The sequence below is a fragment of the Panthera uncia genome, chromosome E3 (assembly GCF_023721935.1).
Source record: "Panthera uncia isolate 11264 chromosome E3, Puncia_PCG_1.0, whole genome shotgun sequence".
NCBI classification, from domain to species: domain Eukaryota; kingdom Metazoa; phylum Chordata; class Mammalia; order Carnivora; family Felidae; genus Panthera; species Panthera uncia.
In genome coordinates, this window is record NC_064815.1 from 24,897,314 (window position 1) to 24,912,972 (window position 15,659).

At 44.5% G+C, this 15,659-nt stretch overlaps 2 protein-coding genes across 2 annotated transcripts in view; both read right to left on the reverse strand.

Annotated features, from left to right (window-relative positions):
* Window positions 1-15,659, reverse strand: part of HIP1 (huntingtin interacting protein 1) — a 147,087-nt gene that overhangs the window by 110,790 nt on the left and 20,638 nt on the right. The gene's annotated exons all lie outside the window — the stretch shown is intronic.
* The window catches only part of STYXL1 (serine/threonine/tyrosine interacting like 1), a 320,245-nt gene continuing 311,843 nt past the window's right edge, over window positions 7,258-15,659 (reverse strand). Inside the window, exon 9 of the mRNA XM_049639217.1 lies at window positions 7,258-9,914. Coding sequence (XP_049495174.1) covers window positions 9,726-9,914 — 189 coding nt within the window. The 3' untranslated portion in view covers window positions 7,258-9,725. The remainder of the gene's footprint in view (window positions 9,915-15,659) is intronic.

Here is a 15,659-nt window from a genome sequence, read left to right on the forward strand (position 1 = left end):
AGGGGCCCTCTGGGGAATGCGGGGTCCGCATGGTGCTGCATCTGCGGGAGCAGGCGGTGGAGGGGCTCTCAGCACAGATCCTGCAGGAGCGAGTCCCTGGAAGGCAGCCAAGTGCGGCCGGATGAGAGGGAGCTGGGTTAAGGGGAGATCTGCTCGGCCACCCCTCCGGATGAGGACACCCGGGACACAAAGCTCCACCTGTCAGGCCCTCCACGCGATTCCTCTGCCTGGTGCTCCCAGGCCTGGCCCCGTGCCTGCCGCCAGCAGCTGCCTGCCTCCCTCCCTCCATGGGCAGCCTTTGGTCCTCTCCCGGGGACAGCTGTACCACAGCAGCGGGTGGGAGGTGGCTCATCACGGGCCTCGCCGCCCTGGCTTCTAATTGCAATCTTCAAATCACTGGAGCCTCCTCAGGAGCCAGCAGCAGAGAGTAGCCCCACGGCACCTAGTGTCCCCAGCTTGAGTCACAAAGTGCCTCCAGGTGACCAGGGGCTCTCTTCAAGGCCCCTTCATTTTCTCTGAGGCCCTCTGGCTCAGCTCCACACTATGGCCATGCCCAGATCCCTGTCCTCCTCTTCAGAGCCTCCTGGACAGCCCACAGGCGACCCAGACAGCAAGACAATAAAGCAAACAAGCAGAGCGAATGCCTAAAGGGAAACGCAAAGCAGAAATTTACTTTTTTAGTTTTAATTTTATTTTTATTGCTTTTTGGAAAAATTTTCAGGGGTGCCTGGGTGGCTCAGTCGGTTGAGCGTCCGGCTTTGGCTCAGGTCATGATCTCGTGGTCTGTGAGTTCGAGCCCCGCGTCGGGCTCTGTGCTGACAGCTCGGAGCCTGGAGCCTGCTTCGGATTCTGTGTCTCCCTCTCTCTCTGCCCCTCTCCCACTCACGCTCTGTCTCTCTCTGTCTCAGAAATAAATACACATTAAAAAAGAAATTAAAAAAAAAAAAGAAAAATTTTCAATGTTTATTTATTTTTGAGAGAGAGAGAAAGAGAGAAACAATGCAAGCAGGGGAGGGGCACAGAGAGAGGGAGACACAGAATCCGAAGCAGGCTCCAGGCTCTGAGCTGTCAGTACAGAGCCCAACATGGGGCTTGAACTCACCAACTGCAAGATCATGACCTGAGCCGAAATTGGAAGCTTAACCGACTGAGCCACCCACGCGCCCCAATTTTATTTTGTATAAAGGCAGTATCAACTCACAGAAAATTATTTATACATGTATATATACATATATATATCAATAAATGTATACACATGCATGTATGAATGTGTAACATAAATAAAAGTTTTAGCTGTGCCCTGGCACTTGGGGGCAGTCAGTCTCCTTGGAGTATGTTCAATGTCCGTGTCTGTGTTTCCACGAGGAGCCCACGCCACAAACCACAAGAACAGAGTGAGAGCTGGCAACAGAATGAGCACTCAGGTATCCTAGGCCTGGTAGAGACACGTCAACTGAGCGGGTTGAGACACTTGCCCCAACAGCGCCATCAGGAAACCTGAAAATTACATCATCCTTTGCAACGCGTGTACAGAAGATGGTTTGGAGTCCTGATGGGTTTTAGGTTTTATTGGATTTTTTTTTTTTTTTTTTAGTTTATTTATCCTGAGACAGAGAAAAAGCATGAGTCGGGGAGGATCAGAGAGAGGAGACAGCAAGAATCCCAAGCAGGCTGTGCAATGACAGTGTGGAGCCCAACGTGGGCCTCGAACCCACAAACCGTGAGATCACGACCTGAGCGGAAGTCAGAAGCTCAGCTGACAGAGCCACCCAGGCGCCCCTAGGTTTTATTTGATCTTAAATGTGAAGTCCCTGGGGTGAGGGGCTCCTTGAACTTTGTGTCTTTGGTCCCTGGTGCAAAACAGGTGCTAGAGAGTGGCTGAGAATGAATTTCGTACATTTTGCATTTCCCAGGATACCCAGCCAAGACTCAGATGCCCCAGCTCTAATGAAGGCTGAAGTCTTTAATGAAATAATCCAATGGGGGAAAGGAGGGCACAGGAGGAGGCATAGCCTCCACCTTCTGATCATTCCTGCTGCCCAGGTGATGAGGTCCTGGGGAAACTATCTAAGCTGAGACAGGCTGGATAACTGTGCAGGAGTTAAGTGAATGGTATATTTTTGATTATTAATATTCCATCACCCAGAGGTAACATTTTTATTTCCTTTTATTTCCATTTTATATTAATATGCTTTTGTTTGACCTTTATTTTATTATTATTATTGTTTATTTATTTTTTAGAGAGAGAGCATGTGCACATGCAATCAGGGTAGGGGCCAAGAGAGAGAGGGAGACAGAGAATCCCAAGCAAAATCCCAGCAGAGTCCCAAGAATCTGTGCTGACAGTGCAGAGCCCAATGCGAGGCTCAAACCCACCAACTGTTAAGATCATGACCTGAGCTGAAATCAAGAGTTGGACGCTTACCCGACTGAGCCACCCAGGCTCGCCTGAATCTTTATTTTTAACAAAAAAATAAAAATCTAAAAAAACAAAAACAAAAAACAGGTGGTTAGACCATAATCCTGATAAACTTTTAAATGTCATGTTCCCCTTGAAGTTTAAGAATTTCACTTGTTAAAAATATATAAATATAATTTTACATGACTGTATGACATTCCTCCCTGTGAATATATTCATTTATTCAACAACTACTTATTTTATGCCCATGTACTAGGCATTTTTCAAAGCACTGGGTGTATCAGAAATTACTCACCCACCTCCTACTGAACGCATAAGTTGTTTATAGTTTTTCACTATTAAATAACACTGTGATAAACATCTTTGTTTATAACAGTATTTTATATATTTCAAATTCTTTTCCTAGGACAGATTCTTAGAAGTTGAGTTACTAGGTCAAAGAGTAACAAATACGATTCTTGACATGTTGCACCAAACTGCTTTCCAAAAGGTCACGCCGATTTGTACTTTCTTTATCAGAGGAGTGTCTATCTTGTACATCCTAATATTACTCAGTGTTGTCACTAGAAAAAAATGTGAGTATCTTATTTGGTTATTTTGTATTCCTTACTTGATAGTTTTTCTTGTGTTTATGAACTGTTTTCTTCCTTTGCGGGTCATTTATTCCTGTTCAGTTATCTGTTGAAGAGTCTTAGAGGTTCGTGTAAATTCTTTATATACAAAAATATTTACTCTATCCCTTTAAAAAACATATTTCCGGGGTGCCTGGGTGGCTCAGTAGGTTGAGTGTCCGACTTCAGCTCAGGTCATGATCTCACCATCCGTGAGTTCAGGCCCCATGTTGGGTTCTGTGCTGACAGCTTAGAGCCTGGAGCCTGCTTCGGATTCTGTGTCTGTCTGTCTGTCTCTCTCTCTCTCTCTCTCTCTCTCTCTGCCCCTTCCCCACTCACACTCTCTCTGTCTCTGTCTCATCTCTCAAAAATGAGTAAATATTAAAAAAAAGAATAAAAAAATAAAATAAAAATAAAAAACATTTCCTTTTTGATAATAGCTATGATTTTTATCCTTTTACTAATTTAAATTTTTAATAAAGACCATCAAAACCATACATGAATATAGTTTCAAAAATCAAGTGATAACACCATCAAGAAAGTGAAAGCCAACCCATAGAATGGGAGAGAATGTTCACAAATCATGTGTCCGATCAGAGTCTAGAATCCTGAGTATATAAAGAACTCCTACAACTCAGCAACAAAAAGAAAAATAATCCAGTTAAAAAAATAGGTAAAGGACATGAATATACATTTCTCTAGAGAAAATCTACAAATTGCTAATAAGCAGGTGAAAAGATACTGAACATTGTTACTCATTAGGGAAATGACAACCAAAACCACGATGAGATACTATTTCACATCCACTAGTCTGGGTATACTTGATAAGAAAGAAAGAGAGAGAAAAAGAGAGGGAGGGAGGGAGGGAGGGAGGGAGGAAGGAAGGAAGGAAGGAAGGAAGGAAGGAAGAAATAACAGGTGCTGGTAAGGTTGTGGAGGAATGAGAACTCTTGTACGTTGCTGGTGGGAACAGAAAATGGGGCAGCCACAGTGGAAAATAGTTTGGAAATTCCTCAAAAAGTTAAACAGAATTACCATATGACCCAAAAATTGTACTCCTAGGTATCTACCCAAATAACTGAAAATATGTATTCAAACAAATACCTGAACACAAATGTTCATAGCATCACTATTCACAACAGCCAAAAAGTAGAAATAACCCAAATGTCCTTTGGTCAGTGAACGGGTAAACAAAGGTGGTGTTATCCACCCAGTGGAACATTATTCAGCCATAAAAAGGAACGAGGAAGCACTGATAACACCCTACATCATAGACGTACGTACGTCGAAAACATGACGCTAAGCAAAAGAAGCCAACACAAAGGTTGCATATTGTAGGATCGTACAGAACTTCCAAAACAGATGAATTCCTAGAGACAGAAAGCAGAGTGGTGGTTGCCAGGAGCCGGGGGGTAGGGGCAAGGAGACAAGAATGTAACTACTTAATGGGTTTCCTTTGTGGGGGAGCATGAAAATATCTTGGAACTAGATACAGATAGTGGTTGCACAGCCCTGTGACTGTACTTAATGCCACGGAAATTTATACTTTAAAATAGTTAATGGTTAATTGCTTCTGAAGGGAAAATTCAAAAAAAAAAAAAAAATCAAGTGGTAAGGACAGCTTCTAATAAACAACCAGAAGTTCCTTATTCCCCCCTCCACCCTTCCAAAGGCAGCCTTGTTTTTCACCTCTTTCTGCCTCTAGTAGGTAGTAATACATTTGCTATTTCCAATTATTATATGTACACGACCTAATTTATTAATTTTAAATGTTTCCTAATGACTTCCTATTATGATAGATAAGACAAAATTCCCTTAGATATCCAACTATCTCAACTTCTTCATCTTCTCGATGGTCATACAAATATTTCCGTTAAGTAATCAGTGTTTCAAAATTATGACTGTATAAATGTCGTTCTGCACAGAGATAGGTGGGGAATGACTACATTTCCATTCTTGTCCAATTTTTTTTTTAACTTTCCTTAAGTTAAAAATTCCTTTGCTATTTTATTTGCATAACTTTCTACAGACACGTTCTGAACTTCTCCCAAATACTCTGCTGCAGGAGATAATTCTGTGGGGCGCCGTGTTTCGGGGAGGCAGCCCTTGGTACCCTCTGCTGCTCCCTTGCGCAGGAACCACTCTCCTGCACCTCGTGCTGTCTTCTACCTCTCGTCCTGCTGAAGTGCGCCTCCCAGAAAAAGGAATCACGGAGATGCCTTTTTCTTGCATCCTTGGTTCTCTGGAAAGATCTGTGTTCTGCTTTCATACTTGGGTATGAAATACTACGCGGAAAATCATTTTCCTCCAGGATGCCGCGGGCATACAACACCTAGCGTCCAGAGTCACTCTTGGAAAGTTCGATATCCTCCAATTCCCATTCCTGTGCCTGGTGCCTGGTGCTCCTCTCTGGACAACTGCAGAATCCCCTCACTAACCCACCTTAGTGTGACTTTTATCATTTGTTGGGCTGGTTACTTGTGGTCTGCAGATACGCTCCTCGTACAACTTCTTCCAGGCTTCCTCACTTCTGTTGCCTCTATTTCTCTTTCTGGAACTCTATTTTCTTTTCTTTTCTTCTTTTTTTTTTTTTTTTTTTTTTTTTTTTTTAGTTTATTTACTTCTGAGAGAGAAAGTGCATGCATGTGGGGGCAGAGGGAGGGGTAGAGAGAGAGGAGAGAGGGAATCCCAAGCAGGCTCCGCACCACCAACTCAGAGCCCGACTCAGGGCTCGATCCCACAAATTGTGAGATCACGACCTGAGCCGAAATCAAGAGTTGGACGCTTAACCGACTGAGCCACCCAGTTGCCCCTCTGGAACTCTGTTTTTCAGTTGGAACCTTTTAGACTGATGCTCCATTGTGTCTTATCCACTGTGTGTACTTTTCAACTCCTAGTCCTTTTTTGCTACTTTGTACAAGATTTCCTTGACTTTATCCTCTCTACCTTCCTAATGAAATTCTGAGTTCACTGACCTCTTGAACTCTATGTGAATACTATCTGGAAGTTTCTGAAGTTTTCTTCTGAACCTGTATAGTCTTTGTTTCCTACAGATAACATCTTCCTGATTGTTTATTTTAGTTCCTTTGTTCATGCAGCCTTGCCTTTCCTTACACGTCAGCTGATCCCTGGTTAGCTGTTTACATTAGCTTCCGTGTGGAAGTTCCAATGGTGGAGCTCGTCAGCCAGCACATTTCATTTTCGGGAGAGTGGGCAGGGAGTGAGCCCCACACTGGTGCCTCCCAGAGATCTGGTTGTGAAGGGCTTTGTTCTGAAGTCTTGGGTTCCTCCAGAAAACATCTTCCTTTTTTTAAAATTATTTTTTAATGTTTATTGATTTTTGAGAGAGAGACAGAGTGTGAGTGGGGGAGGGGCAGAGACTGGGAGACACAGAATCCGAAGCAGGCTCCAGGCTCTGAGCTGTCAGCACAGAGCCCGACGTGGGGCTCGAACTCATGAACCGTGAGATCATGACGGGAGCCACAGTCAGACACTCAACCGACTGAGCCACCCAGGTGCCCTCAGAAAACATCTTCTGATCACCAGCCGGGGAGGTGGATATTCGTGGCCCATCTGGATGGAGTGCAAGTTCCGGAACTAAACCCCTTGTTTTTAGCACCACGGAATCCCCACCCTCTGCCACAAAGGGTCTGTGAGTTAGGATCTCATCCAGGTCTGTTTCTCCAATCTGGTCCACAGCCACAGGATAAATTCCTGTCCACTGGAATGCAGCAGGGGGTGGGAGGACCAGTTCTTACAGACTGATACCCTCTCCACCTGATCTCAGTCCTGCCACCTCCACCGTGACACCTCCAAACTCAAGCTGGTCTGGCCCAGCAGAGCATATCTGCTCTCCTGTTACTGTCTCCTTAATTCCTTCCAAAATGTTGGAAGGAATTCCAACTTCCCTCCAAAGTGTTGAAACGTGTTATTTGATAACGGTCCTGCTCCCATTCTTTGTCGCTGGAGGTCTTTATCATGTTTCCTTACTATAATTGTAACCAATCTTGGGAGATGGAGGTATGTAGCCAATCTGCTACTTTAGGTGAAATCCTTTGTTGGGCTCTGACGTATGAAGCCTGTTCAGGGTTGAATTATACTCCCTCTGAAACATGTGTTGCAGCCCTAACCCCCCGTATGTGACCTTACTTGCAGATATTAGTTGAGATGAGGCCCCAATGGAGTAGGTTGGGACCTTAATCCAATATGACTGGGATCCTTATTTTTTTATTTATTTTAATGTTTTATTTATTTTTGAGAGAGAGGGAGAGAGCGCGAGTGGGGAAGGAGCAGAGACAGAGAGGAGGACAGAGGATCCGCAGCGGGCTGTGCGCTCACAGTAGGACTCTTGGTTTCGGCTCAGGTCATGCTCTCACGGTTGAGAGCCCCTCCTCAAGCTTCCTGTTAGCAGTTCAGTGCCTGCTTGGGATTTGGGATTCTCGCTCTCTCCCTCTCTCTCTCTGCCCCGACCCTGCTTGCTCTCTCTCTTTCTCTCTCTGTGTCTCAAAATAAATAAATAAACTTAAAAAAAAAAAAAACCCATTTATCAAAAGATCTTTCCATCCGTATTGATGTGTAAAGTCCCCTCTGTCATACAATTAATTCATGTGTACATAAAAGTATGTTTCTGAGTGATCTATTCTGTTGATCCTTTTTTTTTTTTTTAGTGTTTATTTATTCTGAGAGAGAAAGAGTGTAAGTGGGGAAGGGACCAAGAGAAAGGGAGAGAGAGAATCCCAAGCAGGTTCCATGCCCAGCACGGAGTCTGACTCAGGGCTCGATCTCACAACCGTGAGATCATGACTCGACCCGAAACCAGGAGTCGGACGCTCAACCTACTGAGCCACGCAGGCACCTTCCATTTATTCTTAAGCCATTAATGACGTCAGTTTTAATCATTAAAACGCGTTTCGATATTTAGCAGGGCAAGTTTCTCCTTATCACCATCTTTGCTGATGTTTTAAAGCTACTCTCATTTATTCTTCCAGATAAGTTTGAGAAAAACCTAAGTCCCCAAATAAATCCTCTTACTGGGGTGTCAGTTGCAAACGGGAGAAACACGAATTACACGAGGCAGAGCTGACATTTCTACAAATCCATACTTCCCACCCAGAAACAAAGTGTGCCTCTCCATTAATTCGCCTGCTTTACATCTCTCAGTAAACTTTGTGATTTTCAGCAGGGCCCCTCTATCTAGAATACCCCCCACGCCACTCCTTATCCCGTTACCCTGCTTTCGTTGCTAGTGCTGTTATAATAAGAATGAGAAAAGCAGCTGAGAAAGCTCACCAAGATGCCAGGCAACTGTTCTAAACACTTTTATAAGCATTATCTCACTAAATTCTTGCAGCGGTATGAACAGGGACCCATTATTTCCGCTTGCACATGGAAAGCTGAGGCGCACAGAGATCATTAGGTCAAAATCACAGCAGGTTTCTGACCCAGGCAATTTTACTCTGGAGCCCGTGGTTTTATCTGAAATCAGTATTTTTACTATTCAGCTGTAAAAAGGAATGCGGATGACTTTTTTTTTTTTTTTTTTGAGATAGAGAGCACGTGAGCAGGGGAGGGGCAGAGGGAGAAGGAGAAAGAGAATCTCAAGCAGGCTCCATGCGCAGCACAGAGCCTGCTTCATCCCATGATCCTGGGATCATGACCTGAGCCAAAATCAAGAGTCGGACCACCGAATGAGCCACCCAGGCGTCGGAGGATGCCTTTTCTATGCTGGTATAAGAAGACTGCCATGACAGTCCCTTAAGGGGAAAAGAAAGATTCTGAGCTATCACTTGTAGAAAAAGTGGGGAAGAGGGTCATATTTCAGGATATTCATGTTTCCTTGTACGTGAAAATAAAATAACGTGGAGAGACTCAACAAGAAATTAGTAAATGAGTGGTTCTCTCTTGGAGGTGAATGGGAACAAGGCAGCAGGGGACAAGGGTGGGAGGGAGCCTTTCACCTTTTTTTTTTCTTACTTAAAAAAATTCTTTTTGGGGGAACCTGGGTGGCTCAGTCGGTTGGGCGTCCAAATTCAGCTCAGGTCATGATCTCACAGTTCATGGGTTCAAGTCCCACATCAGACTCTGTGCTGACAGCCCAGAGCCTGGAGCCTGCTACGGATTCTGTGTTTCCCTCTCTCTCTGACCCTTCCCTTGCCCATGTGTTCCTTCTCTCTCTCTCTCTCAAAAATAAATAAACATTAAAAAAAAAAAGGAAACACTGTCTTCAATAAACACAATTAAAAAATCTTTTTAACTAATTTTTTTTTCATTTTACCTATTCAAAATTCACATGTTTTTAAATTTTGAATTTCACATAAAATGCAGGGCAGACACTCAAATAAAGGTGATTCGAGTGAATGCCTGGAGATTTCAGATTTTTATAAAGGCAGGGTATGATCTTGCTGCTTTGCTACTCACATAGGATCTGTGTTCTAAGATACTTTCCAGCTGGCTGCTGTTGTGGAGGAAAATGTACTATTGATTTTTATACATCTTGCTCCCAGCACTTTTATTCCTGATGCTGAACTTGACCGTTCATTCTCTTTTCCACGGATTCTCCTGGGTTTTCAGTGGCTCGTGCAGGGATCCTGGGCTGGCTCCGTGAACGTGTTTGGGCAGGTCGGGGATGGAAATTCAGAATGTTGGGGATCATGGGGCAGGAGTGCCTCCCGTGTGGAAACATTAAGTTACAGTTTTTAAAAAACACTGTGTGAGCCAAACAAAACAAGGCCAGAAGAGAATCCAGCCTCCAGGACGCCAGTCTGCGTGCTGCATTCCCTGTCAATACGCTTTTCCCTTCTTTTCTCCTCAGCCCCACCTCTTTGTCCTCTGAAGCCCTCCTGCCCCTGGAAGCCTTCCTGGCTTGTCCAGTCTGCCCAGGACTTCTCTCCTCTTCTCCAGGGCCGTCAGCTTTAGAATCAGTGCCAGCCACGGTGTGGCCCTGAGTTCTTTCATAAGCGACTTGAGACTGGTCATCCTGACTTCCTGGGCTCTTTCCCACCCACTTTGGCATCTTCTGCTTCTGCGGTCAGCGGACTGCAGTGACCGTTCAGCCCACATTCTTCCTTCGGTCTAGGAGGAACTTGAACTCGGCAAGCAAGTCTGATTCATTCCAGACTCCTAGCACTGCAGGCACTTAGGAAACCTTCTGTGCTGAAGGATGTATGCTTTGGGGGCAGGTAGGCGTGTCAACTAACTTACTTCCTCGGAACCCCGACAGGACTTTTGGAGAACGAGCCAAACCGGACAATGGGATGCCTGCCCTCAAGGGACGTGGCAGACGCTTCCATGAGGGCCGGATCTGGTTTTTACACCTGACACAGAGGGAGCCCTCAAAAATAGGTTTGATGGTGGGCCTTCACGGAGCTTACCATCCAGTCACCCGAAAAACAGCCACAGCAGAGACCAGAGCCAACATGTGAAGAAAGCCAACAAGAAGATGCACGGGACACAGTGAGAAAAGTCTCCTAGGGCTCCACGGTCCTGGAAGGGGGCACCCACGCAGCCACTCGCTGAGAGGTGAATGCCTTTACTCCTAAATGAAAAGGATCGATGCTCCCTCTCCCGAGACGATGAGAACATCCACGTCACATTCTCACAACATCTCGACCACGCACGGCTGTCCTTCTTTTAGAGGTGAGGAAATGGAGACTGGGGGAAAGGACGTGACTTGCCCAAGATCACACGGGGAATATGCCTTGCGGCCAGAATCGAACACGGATCTTTGACTCTGCCTCGGGTGGGTTCTTTCCTGACATTCCCGGTAGGAATTCTGGAGAGAGGTGGCAGGGGTTTGAGTGATCTCATCTACTGAGGAGAAGCCTCAGGTTAATTTCTATCCCACTGCACTGGGGAGGAGGCCAAGAGTCAACAGTAAATAAGACAGATTTTTTAAAAAAATTTTTTAATGTTTATTTATTTTTGAGAGAGACAGAGAACGAGAACAAGCTGGGAAGGGGCAGTGAGAGAGAATCCCAAGCAGTCTCTATGCTGTCAGGGCAGAGCCCGACACAGGGCTCAATCCCACGAACCGTGAGATCATGACCTGAGCCAAAATCAAGAGGCAGGCACCTAACCGACTGAGCCACCCAGGTGCCCCAAATAAGACAGATTCTTCTAGTGCTCATGGAGCTCACCCCAGCTTTAGGGGGGACGGGGTGGACAATGATGTAATCCCCTCGCCAAAATGACAAGATGATTCTACTCAGTGATAGGTGCCATGAAGAAAACACAAAGAAGTAATACAACAGAGAGTTGGGGTGTAACTTAGTGTTTTGGGGGGAGTATCAGAAGAAGCCCCTTTAGGGGCGCCTGGATGGCGCAGTCGGTTAAGCGTCCGACTTCAGCCAGGTCACGATCTCGCGGTCCGTGAGTTCGAGCCCCGCGTCAGGCTCTGGGCTGATGGCTCAGAGCCTGGAGCCTGTTTCCGATTCTGTGTCTCCCTCTCTCTCTGCCCCTCCCCCGTTCATGCTCTGTCTCTCTCTGTCCCAAAAATAAATAAAAAACGTTGAAAAAAAAAATTAAAAAAAAAAAAGAAGAAGCCCCTTTAAAGAGGCAGCAATTTGGGGGCACCTGGGTGGCTCACTCGGTTGAGCATCTGACTTCAGCTGAGGTCATGACCTCATGGTTCACGAGTCTGAACCCCGCATCGGGCTCTGTGCCGGCAGCTCAGAGCCTGGAACCTGCTTCGGATTCTGTGTCTCCCTCACTCTCTGCCCCTCCCCCACTTGCATTCTTTCTCTCTCAAAAATAAAGAAAAACATTAAAAAAATTAAAATGAAAGAAAAAAGAGGCCGCAGTTGGGCAGAGAACATACAAAGCAGACGCAGAGCTTCCAAGACAGGAGCAAGGCGGGCAAAAATACCACGAGGCTGAAGACCAGGGGGCACAAGGCCAGTGAGGATGTGAGGGACAGCACAGAGAGGATGTCATAGTTCACTTCATGAAGGCGGGTTTTATTTTAAGCAATCAGGAAGCCACTAGAAGGTTTTAAGCAGGCAGTGAAAGAATCAGACTTATGCGTTTTTTTTGGGGGGGGGGGGGGAGGGTTTTCTTAAAGATCTCTCTGGCTGCTTTGCAGAAGATGAATAGTAGGGGACTAACACTTGGGGAAAGACAGCAGCTGTCATACATAAGATCTTTCTCATGTAATATGTAGAAATGCTGGGGAAAAAAAACCTTAAAAATATTAAAACAAGTTTTTAATGTTTATTTTTGAGACACAGAAAGAGACAGCGTGAGTGGGGCAGGGGCAGAGAGAGAGGGAGACACAGAATCCGAAGCAAGCTCCAGGCTCCGAGCTGTCGGCACAGAGCCCAATATGGGGCTTGAACCCACAAACCGTGAGATCATGACCTGAGCCGAAGTCGGACGCTCAACCGACTGAGCCACCCAGGCGCCCCCTTAAAAATGTCATTAACATGTAGATGAACATGAACATGTAGACGCAGGTACCAGAAGGCTACTGCAGATGAGATCTGAACACACATGCTATGGAATAAACAAACCAGGTATATGTTATAAGAGACCAAAGTTGAGACCCCTGACTGTGTGTGCATCAGGGATCTGGAACTGAATTCCTGGACAAAGCTGTAAGGGATAGAGTCTTGGTGGGGAGCCTAGAGAGAAGCCAGAGTCTCTGACCTGGGTTGCAAGTTCCCTTTCCCTTACTACTCATGTAGTGTGGAAGCCCTGCCCCCAGAAAATCATGTAAAACTGGACTTGGAACCAATGAACCCTGTAGGGCCTAGAAGAGACAACCATACAACTTTCCCAAGGGACACTTCCATAATACAAGGCACATGCGGGACCCCACAGAATATAATCTGTACCAAAGATGATCTCACAGACAAAAATGACAAAAGATACAGGGAAAATCAAATGCTATACAAAAAGCAGATTCAACAGAGAATAAAGTACCTTGGAACTATAAATACTGGTTCCCCAAAAGGGACTTTAAAATGTTCAACAAGGGGCACCTGGCTGGCTCAGTCGGTGGAGTGTGTGACTCTTGATCTCAGAGTTGTGAGTTCAAGCCTCATGCTAGGTGTGGAGACTGCTTAAAAATAAAATCTTAAAAACAAATAAATAAAATAAAATGTTCAATACGATAAAGGAAGGAATAGAAACCACAGAACAAAAACAAGACATTACAGAAAAGGAGCAAGTGAGTTTTAAAAAGAACCAAATAGATATTCTAGAAGTCAAAGAGTAGATTAGACACAACCAAAGAGAGAATTCATGAATAGGAAGATGAATCTGAGGAAATCACTTAGAAAATGCAGAAAGAAAACTGGACAGGAAATTATGAAAGACGTTAAATAAAATGGAATAAATAAAATGAGAAGTTCCACAATACACTTAACAGAAATTGCAAAAGAGAGAATAAAGAAATCAAAGGCAATAATCACACAAAGGCTGAGGATTTTCCAAAATTAGAGTAAAAGGCAAAACAAGTTCCCCAAATAAAGTAAAACACCCAGTGCCCATGGTACACCACAGTAAAAGAAAAGAAAAGAAAAACTATCAGAGAGGAAGGTAGATTATCCATAAGGGACTGACAATTAGATGAATTAATGCCTCAAGACAACAGAAGAGCTTAAAAGCAAGGAAGAAAAAGAGCCAACAGTGTGGTGAGAAGGAAGCAGTATCCTAATCCTGTTCCTTCTGCTCTTCTACCACCACCTTGTATCCCAGAAGTTCAGGTGGCAGGAGGGTGAGTGTCCAGGTTGCTGGCTTTTGGAAGGTTCTTACCATGGTACCATAGGCACCTAGCACTGCCGCCCTGTCCCACTGCGTCCATAGTTACTGCTTGCAGCCAAGATGACGAGAAGGAAAGTGTCAATTCTGCTCAGTGGGCACTAAAGAGAAACCCCCAAGAATACCAGCATATAGTAATCTAATCTGGCCTTGAAAAAAATGGAAGCTTGGGCCCCCAAAGACAATAGGAAAGGATAAATCTTCTGACCAAAAAAGTCTCAACAAAAGGGGCGAAATGAAACAAAAGCAAATGGGCAGAGGAGGATCATCAAAACAGAGACTAAAGAAGATTTAACAGCAGAACCAGAATCTAAAAATGAAGGTATTTCAGGCCCAAATGCTGTGGGAGACAAAGCAGTCTTAGACCAATCTCAGTGGTGGTTCTTACATACTCTCTCTCCTACAGTTCTAAGAGGCAGCTTTATCAACATTTTGGGAATGCAAGTTTTCTGTAATAAACTGAAACATATTTTTATTTTATTTATTGTTATTTGGGGGGGGAGATAAAAAGCATGAGTGGGGGCCTAGGGGCAGAGAGAGGGAGAGGGAGAGAGAGAATCTTAAGCAGGCTCCAAGCCCAGTGTGGAGACTGACATGGGGCTCTATCTCACGACCCTGAGATCATGACCTGAGCCAAAATCAAGAGTCAGAGGCTTAACGAACCGAGCCACCCAGGTGCCCCCAGAAACATATTTTTAAAGAAGCATGGACTCCCACAACATCCCATGTTTTAATACATCTTTAAATAAGTACAATGACTTTTTATTTATTTGTTTACTTTTAACTTTTTAAAAGGTATTTATTGTTAGAGAAAGACACAGAGCGTGAGTGGGCATGTTTTAATACACCTTTAAATAAGTACAACGACTTTTTATTTATTTTATTTTTTTTAATGTTTACTGTTGAGAGAGACACACACACACAGAACATGAGTGAGGGAGGGCAGAGAGAAGAGGGAGACACAGAATCTGAAGCAGGCTCCAGGTTCTGAGCTGTAGCACAGAGCCCGACACAGGGCTAGAATTCACGAACCATGAGATTATGACTTGAGCTGAAGTCTGACACTTAACCGACTGAGCCACCCAGCACCCCTTATTTATTTACTTTTTAATGTTTATTTATTTTTGAGAGAGAGAGAGAGAGAGAGAGCGCGCGCGCACGCGCACAAGTGGGGGAGGGGCAGAGAGAGAGAGAGACAGAGAGAGAGAAACACAGAATCTGAAGCAGGCTCCAGGTCCTGAGATGTCAGCGCAGAGACCAATGCAGGGCTCGAACCCACAAACTGTGAGATCGTGGCCTGAGCCAAAGTTGGACACTTAACCGACTGAGCTACCCAGATGCCCCAGTCCAATGACTTTTTAAGAGATAAAATGTGCTAGTTAATTTTAGAAAAAGCAGAAAATAGTGGAATGTTGGACTAAGAAAGGCTTTGTTTGATGTAAACTTAACATTCCATCCACTTTGAAGGGCATTATAAAAAAAATCCTCTAAAATACACATAACCCAAGTGACAGAGTCATTTTAAATGACCCACCTTCCATATTTGTGTTTTTCTCCTACTATTGTTGTCTCTGTGTCTTCTGTGTGTTCTTTTGTCTCCTTATCAGAATTGCACACTATCTGGGCTAGGGAAGGAAGGTCCAGAATTTCCCCAAACCTGTTAATGGGCCGTGGATATAATGTGTAAGATATCACATTCCGTGTTATCAGGACAGTCCCAATAAAAGGCTTGAGAGTTACAAATATTTGAAGATTCCGAGCTCTGGTGACCTCTACTTGTGGATAAAATGTCCCCAAAGTTTAAGCTGGAACACTGATTAAGTAACTCTTTAGCAAAGTATTGCAATTACATTGCGTAGACTTTTTAATAC